The sequence below is a fragment of the Xenopus laevis genome, chromosome 3L (assembly GCF_017654675.1).
Source record: "Xenopus laevis strain J_2021 chromosome 3L, Xenopus_laevis_v10.1, whole genome shotgun sequence".
In the NCBI taxonomy this organism is placed as follows: Eukaryota; Metazoa; Chordata; class Amphibia; order Anura; family Pipidae; genus Xenopus; species Xenopus laevis.
In genome coordinates, this window is record NC_054375.1 from 75,316,472 (window position 1) to 75,325,078 (window position 8,607).

Genomic DNA, 8,607 nt, shown 5'->3' on the forward strand with positions numbered 1-8,607 from the left:
AGTATTTATATCTGGAGAACAATCTGAAAACGACTCAATTGAAAGTGTTTGGAAGGTGACCAACCCCTTTAACAAATACTTTTGAGTAAAACAACATAAAGCACCTGCATATTTCAGGCTCAGTTTCATGTTATTTCATGTTACCACAAATTATGCATGGAATGCAAGCACATTTTTTAGGGACCATCCTCTAATCTGGGAAAAGGAGAATTAAATTTGGTTCACAAAACATTGAGCAATGACCCACAATTGTAGCTGAGCAAGAAGATTTCAGCATTCCATAAGACACTAACAAAAGCAACAAAACACGTACCTAGTGGTTTGCACAGATGTAAAGCTTTGATCTGCCATCCTTTTACCCCAAAATCACACCCTTCTATCTGACCAATAAGATTACACCTTATTAACTACTCAGCAGAATACAGTTTTAAATTACAAACACGTGCCTAAGAGTTTATAAAGGAGCTGAGCTTCCCTTTACCATATGTTTACCCCCAAATCACATGCCTCATCAGACCAATTAGATTGCAGTATTCCATTGTATCAGAAAATAACTCAGCAGTACATCATTGCAAAGAAGACAAATACGGAGATAAATGCGAGGGTGCTGAGCTTGGTTATTCAGTCTATTTGCCTGCAAACCTAATTGCAATACTAGCTAATGCTGGCTACAGGCCTACCTACCTATCTGACCAATGACATTGCGGCATATAAATAAAATATATGCAAATTTTTACAGACCTGGACACAGTATGTTCATATATACTGTCTGTCCCCCCCAGAGACAACAAGGAATATCGAATGTATTTCGATTTACCACATGGTCTGTCTAAGGAGTTGGTGGGTTGACATATATTATTTACCAGGGATTAAATAAGACATAGTGATTGGAGAATTGCAAAATTGGTGGTTACCCCGGACAGTCAGCGAAAAGTGAATAGGGAAGGGTGGGATAATTGGGGGCAGGTGATATCTAACTATACAAATCTCTCTGGTATTGTAAAGTACTTTGTCTGATATTGGAAATGATATACTGTACATGTTATATCTCTTGTGTTTTTCGGGAAGGTCGATGAAAGTGCCCAGCTATATTGTATGAAATTAATTTATCCCAAATGGAGCAAAGTTTACAGCGCTGGGAGGGACCAGGGTTTTGACAGGCATGTACAACATAGCCCAGGATCAGTTCAGATCCAGGTTGGCATTGCTGCAAGTCTAAGTTATGGGTAACTGTGAAAAACAGATAAAAGGACAACTTAGAGATGGTTAAAAACAAGTGCTGGAAACATTTAACAATTTAATTAATTGGGAAGTACTTTAAATATCCGAATCCTGGTTTCCTCGTCCTTTAAGTGTTTATAAAACATTTATCCATACCTCCCAACTGTCCCTTTTTCGGAGGGACAGTCCCTCTTTTGACAGCTCAACCTGCAGTCCCTCATTTGTACTGGAAAGTCCCTCTTTTCTCTGCACTGAACAGCCAGAAAAAGAAACAAAGTTTCTCACTTAATTGGCTTTTAGCAGAGAGCCCAGAACAGCTAACAGGTGCAAATAAGATACTTTGTAACAATTTTGAGACACAAAAACACAGTTTAGATAAGGAGAAATATTTTCAAACTTTCATAACCTGCCAAATTTTGTAAAACAAACATGGTAATTAGGGTGTGTGGCCACAGAAAGGGATGTGGTCAAAAAAATTGCTGCACTATGTGTGGAAAAAAAATGTTTGTCCCTCTTTTTACTTCCAAAATGTTGGGAGGTATGATTTATCTTCATGTTATTGGCATTTTAACTAGTGAGAGATTATTACTGCCACCCATTTCTTTTAGGTGACTAAGGAGATAACCCAAGGATGAATTCCCACCAATAAGCTCCCATCTCCAACAGATAAACCTGATTACAGATGTTATGTTTTCCCACATTCACTGAAATAGTTTAAATAACATTATGACAGGGGGGAAAAAAGCCGTGCTCCAGATACAATATATTAATCTAATACAGAAAAGGAGATATCGGTAAGGAAACAAAACACGCACTGGAGAAACTTGCACTTTGTGCTTCCACTGAAGGGGCGGGACTTTGAGCGGTCGCCTAACGATGACGTAGAATTTCCGCGCTAGAGCCTTCGCGTTTACTGCTCGTGTGATTGTAGCTGCCACCGGCTCCGATTCCAATATGGCATCAGCTCTGGAGAATTATATCAATCGTATCCTTTGCTGGGGTTGTTTGCATGCGGAGGGCTTACATTGATTCGCTCAAGACGAAAACCTATGGGTCGCGACTGTAAACAGGAGACACTTGCACATTAGCGATCTCTCTCGAGCGTTGAACTCTCTGCTACCGGTGTATAGTTTTGCTCGGCCTGGGAGGGTATTGTTTAGTGGCGACTTGTCCACATCTGTTCTGTTGTGAGAACCCTGACTTATTTATCAATACTGGGGAAATCTGCACTGTGCTGTAACCCATAGAAACCAATCGGTGATTAGTTTATTTTTAGTCAACTGAGCGTTTTACAGTCAAAGCAAAAGTAGATTGGAGGCCAGGGGTTAGTTCCTCGGTGTAATTGCTGATAAACGAGTCACGCTTTATATTGTGTTCTGTTAGCTGAACTCTTGGCTCTCAGAAGGGCAGCTATATACAGAGCCATTGTGTCAGTTACACAGACATGAGTGCGGATGTGGATTGTTCCCCCCCCCCCCTGAATTGGGCCACTTGTAAGTAGGGTTGCCACCTTTTCTGGAAAAAAAATACCGGCTTTCCTATATATTTTTTTTTTCCCTATTAATAACATTGAGATCAGCCATCATTTTTACTGGCCAGCTGGCAAACCTACTTGTAAGACGCCTCATCTGGCATTGTCACCCTTTGCATTGTTTCGACTCTGGCCATAAACGGAGAGCGATGTTGCCAAACGAGTGGATTTCTTCCCCAATGTGCCCACATTGAGGTGGGCAATATCAGGCTGATCCGATCGTGGGCCCTACGGTTCAACATACGGATCATAATTCTGCCAATACGGACGGTATGATCACGGGACCGCATCTACAAACAGATGCGGCCACAATCCGATGGGGTTTTTAACCCTGCCTGATATCTATAGGGGAAGCCCGTCGGAGGGCCCCACGCATGGGCCGATAAACTGCCGTCTCAGTCTGTCGGCAACTTTTACACGGGTCTGTCGGCAGCCATACACGGCCCCATAAATGCTGCTGGCAGACCGAGTCGGCAGCTTATTGGCCCGTGAGCGGGGCCCTCCAATGGGCTTCCCCGATCGATATCTGTCCGAAAGTCGCCAGATGTTTATTGTGCAAAGTTAAAAATCCCATCCAGTCTGTTCGTAGATTCGGTCCCGCGTTCCAACCGCCAGTATTATGATCCAATCGTTGGACCGTAGGGCCCACAATCAGATCAGCCCGATATCGCCCACCTCAATGTGGGCATATTGGGGAGAGATCCACTTGTTTGGCAACATCACCAAATGACGGGTCTCTCTGTGTATGGCCAGCTTTAGCCTCATGTGAACAACTCGTTACCTGCCCAGAATTAAAGGGCATGTAAACAAAAACATAAAGTTTTGCCTAGTGATAAAAAGAATCCAAAGCAACTTTCCAATATACACTTATTACAGATTTTCATTGGTTTCCAATAACTGAAATATTTTCTAATATTCCTTTTTGACATAAGCGCAAACTGTGTTTAAATTCAACCTGGTAAATAAAAGGATATTGATAATTCTTACAAAAATCTGGGGCTGTAGGCTGCGCATGTAATCTAAGGTCCATGCACCTTTTAAATGAATAACTTTTATTGTCTGTTCCCCTGTAAATTACCAATAACCTGCTATGGGTAAATCTAAATTAATTGATATAACCCATGAATGACTGGTTCATTCACTACCTTATAACCTTTTTATGCCTTTGCCCACCCTTCTAGTAAATGTGAATATGTTAAGAGAATAATACACATTACAGTAGATTATATCATTCTAAAGAACTATATGTTTTATGATGAGGTGGTACAGATTAAAACGCTTCCTTAACATATGTTTCAGGAACAGTTGCTGTAGTTACAGCAGATGGTAGAATGATTGTGGTAAGTTTTATGAATATTTGCTTTTACATTCTGCTCTGTGTTCCCATTCCCACCTGTAGTTATGAACTATAGATTGTGAACGAAAGAACAAGGCCATTAATACAAGTAGCTAAAATAAGGTGTATTGGTAGGGTTGTTGCAGTAGGGTAAGGAGAGCTGTGATCTGTGAAATTCTTTGTGTACAGTTGTTGCTAGACAGGAGGCAGGTGAAGGCATCTTAATAGTATTCCCAAGGTTGTTTTTATTAGAGCTGGAGAAACAATATATTCAATTTAGCTAGGGAATCCCTGTTTGGGGGGAAAGAGATGTCTGGGCTAACCTGCTTTGCCTATTGGCCCTGACACACACAAGTGGTTTGGCTTTGCTCCTGTTTGAAGTGCTAAACTTCATAAGAATCCTTTAAATATATGGTATATTTATTACTTTGCGAAAATTAAAGGAGTAGGGAAGGTAGAATAGTGGAGGGAGTGCCAAGTGATCCCAGTTGTATACTTCTGATCTCCAGCTAGCACTGCTAAAAAAAGATGCACTGGCCCAGGGTGCCTTTCCTCTCAGCGCCATACGTCCATATTGTTTTTGGATTCCCAGAATCCCCTGTACTGTGCTGGAAATCTGTGCTGATTTCTGTAGTGTACAAGTAAAGTATAACTTGGAGTTAACAGAGGTGACTTTTATAATAACCTTATAACATTCCAAGTGGCATTCTCTGTTGCACAGAGGCAAGAAGGAACAGCAAATACTTGAAAATGCACAAACAAAACCCCAACACTTTGCTTAGTCCTCCCCTCTCTTGTTCCAACTTTAAATCTAAACAAGAGGAAGAAACCAATGCAGAGTAGCTCCAGAGATGCCCACCACATCCGTAATGCAATCCTCTGGTGGCTGGCAGATCATTATTGTAACTCGGCACTGCTAGGGAGAAATCAATATATTATCAGATATGAATTATCAGATATATTATCAGATATAAACTTATAATATACATATAGTGAAAATTCTGCAGAACAGACAGTGACATCTGTGAGGCTGTTGTTACCCCCAAATGCAGTTGGAGTTGCTTATATTGGCTCATGCAAGAAATGGCACTGAGAACAGATAATTAATGAAAATTGCACTTACATTGCATCTGGCTACAAGTTCCTAAAAGTTTTTGTTATATTTTAAGGAATATTTGTTTTTTATAGGGTACACTGAAAGGTTTTGATCAAACCATAAACCTGATTTTGGATGAAAGTCACGAACGAGTTTTCAGCTCATCCCAAGGAGTAGAGCAAGTAGTGCTGGGTCTTTACATTGTAAGAGGAGACAATGTGTGAGTATTATTGCCATTGTTTTGTTTGCAAACAGGACCAGAGTCACTCTGTTGTATTAAAATATATATGAATGGTCATGTTAATTGGCTTAGGGGATTTTAAAAAAATTCCATCTTATAATAACTAATCGTAGACTGCTTCTTTATTCAGCTCATAATGCTTGAACATAGCTGCTGAAACAATTAGAAGGCACAATGTAGGCACTTTAAGATCCCATTAATGTGGGCCTGGCTGTTTTATCAATTTTTATTCCACATGCTCTACTGGAAAATACTATAGCCATTTATATCCTCCTTTTTAATGTAAGTAAATGTCACCACTCTTAAAAAATCTTTTTAATAAAGGTATGGGACCTGTAATGCAGAATGCTTGGGACCTGGGGTTTTCCAGATAACTGATCTCTTTCCGTAATTTGCATCGCCATACCTTAAGTCAACTAAAAAATCTTGAATTAAACCTTATAAGATTGTTTTGCCTCCAATAAGGATTCATTATATCTTAGCTGGGATCAAGTACAAGGTACCTTTATTACAGAGAAAAAGCAAATAATTTGAATTATTAAAATGGAGTCTATGGGAGACAACCATCCCGTAATCCAGAGCTTTCTGCATAACGAGTTTCCAAAAATGGATCCCTTACATGTAGTAGAGATTTTACATACAGAAGCCATAACAATTCATTTAAGTTCATTCCCTGTTTTTCTATGTAGACTTTGTCATAGCTTTTTGCCACATTTGCTTTATTTTTATTGAATGTATAAAGTAAATTTTATTCTGAGTTTAATGTTAGTGTTTTTTTTCTTAACAATTTCCAGTTTTCTTTTATGTCCTCTTACATTTTGCATCCTCTACAATTATGTCCTCTTTTCTGTCCCTTTTATATAAATATGTCCCTTCAAAGATCAATAACATCCACATTCTGGTAGCCTTTGTTTTCTCTTGCCTGTTATATTAAAGGGATACTGTCATGGGAAAATATTTTTTTTCAAAATGAATCAGTTAATAGTGCTGCTCCAGCAGAATTCTGCACCGTTGAAACCCATTTCTCAAAAGAGCAAACAGATTTTTTTTATATTCAATTTTGAAATCTGACATGGGGCTAGACATTTTGTCAATTTCCCAGCTGCCCCTGGTCATGTGACTTGTGCCTGCACTTTAGGAGAGAAATGCTTTCTGGCAGGCTGCTGTTTTTCCTTCTCAATGTAACTGAATGTGTCTCAGTGAGACATGGGTTTTTACTATTGAGTGTTGTTCTTAGATCTACCAGGCAGCTGTTATCTTGTGTTAGGGAGCTGCTATCTGGTTACTTTCCCATTGTTCTTTTGTTTGGCTGCTGGGGGGGAAAAGGGAGGGGGTGATATCACTCTAACTTGCAGTACAGCAGTAAAGAGTGATTGAAGTTTATCAGAGCACATGTCACATGACTTGGGGCAGCTGGGAAATAGACAATATGTCTAGCCCCATGTTAGATTTCAAAATTGAATATAAAAAAATCTGTTTGCTCTTTTGAGAAATGGATTTCAGTGCAGAATTCTGCTGGAGCAGCACTATTAACTGATTCATTTTGAAAAAAATAGTTTTTCCCATGACTGTATTCCTTTAAGCTCCAGGTACCATACTGCAATTTAATATTGCCCCCTATCTCTAACGTGACTTTTTATGTCTCGCCCACAGGGCAGTCATTGGAGAAATTGATGAAGAGACAGATTCTGCACTGGATTTGGGAAATATTCGAGCAGAGCCACTAAACTCAGTGGTGAATTGAGAAACTCTGAAGAAGTTGTGTAAATCTTGGACTGTATATGGTTTATTGAATACAATATTTTTTACAAACTAAGGAATTAGCAAGGAACGTTGTACTGTTTAAATGTTTTTATTTTGAATGTGTCCTACTTTCATATGTACATTAAAATCTTTCTACATTTTAAATCTGTTTCTTACACCAAATTGCTTAGGAAACGGAGCCAACACACACATCAAAGTCATGATCACTTTTTTCCCCATGTGCACTGCTTCTTACTCTTGAATGCTAAGCCTGTCTCTGTAGCTTCTATTGCTTTTGAAGGAATAGTTTTGAAACTGGACACCCTAAACAGCTTACTTACTCTGGATTTTGTATTTTAGACCAGGGAAATTGGTATGCGACTCTACATGAGTGAGTAAGGTTTAAGATCTTCAATAAAACATTTAAATGGATTGTAAAAAAAAAAGTCAATTTATGAAACAGACTTTTACTAAATTGTAGAGGGTGTTTAATAACTGAGCATTAACACATCTCAATTGTTAATCCTCAGTGCAAGTGTGGGCATTAACTATTCAGACAATTACTTTGTGCCTTGGATTAAACCATTCCAGTGCAGAAAATAAATAGTGATTAGTGATCATTTCTAATTGGGCCCCTGTGATTAATGTTAATGCAACAAAATATCTTACTACAAGCACCATCTACATATCCTCTGTTGTGTAGAATCTTACAGAAGTTTCAGAACGAGAGGAAAACTCCCTGTATCCTTATCTAGCAGTGCATGACACACATACAACTTTATAGTACCTATATTGTTGGCGAGAGTTCCTGTGTTTTGTGAATCACCATGCAAAGTATATTAATCCTCTGTAATCGTATAAGGTGAAAATTCTACAGATCTGACAGCCAGAATAGGAGAAAATTAGTTCATACTTACCGAAATTTTCTTTTCCTGGCCATCCTCCCCGTCAGCATAAAATACACGAATGGGTTAATCTCCTGCTGCTTCCCAGCCTGGACAGAAGAACATGTTAATTTCCTTAGCCATAAAGCCCAACCCCCTTCTGACTCAATCAGTCTCTTTATAAAGCAAACAAAGAAACAAAAAAAGGGTGGGTATGCTGACGGGGAGGATGGCCAGGAAAAGAAAATTTCGGTAAGTATGAACTAATTTTCTCCTTTCCTGGCCATCCTCCGTCAGCATAAAATACACGAATGGGTCATACCCAAGCAATCAAATAAAGGGAGGGAGACAATGATGCTTAATTTCTTTTATATGCAGAACAAAGAATAGATTGCCCAAACTGGGCTTGAGCTGAAGACATGACATCTAATCTGTAATGCCTTATAAACGTGTTGGGAGTGACCCAAGTCGCAGCCCTGCAGATTTCCTCAGACGAAATTCCTGCCTCTGCTGCCCAAGAGGCGGCCATGCCACGTGTAGAATGTGCCTTAACTC

The 8,607-nt window shown here is 39.3% G+C and overlaps 1 protein-coding gene across 1 annotated transcript; it reads left to right on the forward strand.

The window, feature by feature from the left end:
* Positions 1-2,051: 2,051 nt before the first annotated feature.
* On the forward strand, positions 2,052-7,333 carry lsm8.L (LSM8 homolog, U6 small nuclear RNA associated L homeolog). The gene is made up of 4 exons (XM_018252565.2): positions 2,052-2,206; positions 4,052-4,092; positions 5,277-5,404; positions 7,079-7,333. Exons 1-4 carry the CDS (start codon positions 2,176-2,178, stop codon positions 7,167-7,169), a joined length of 291 nt encoding a protein of 96 aa, XP_018108054.1. The 5' UTR covers positions 2,052-2,175; the 3' UTR covers positions 7,170-7,333.
* The last annotated feature ends 1,274 nt before the right edge of the window (positions 7,334-8,607 follow it).

Coding starts and splice junctions, on each gene's coding strand:
- lsm8.L (XM_018252565.2), top strand. CDS start 2,176: ATGGCATCAGCTCTGGAGAATTATATCAATC. Junction 2,207..4,051: donor TCTGGAGAATTATATCAATC/GTATCCTTTGCT, acceptor CATATGTTTCAG/GAACAGTTGCTGTAGTTACA. Junction 4,093..5,276: donor CAGATGGTAGAATGATTGTG/GTAAGTTTTATG, acceptor TGTTTTTTATAG/GGTACACTGAAAGGTTTTGA.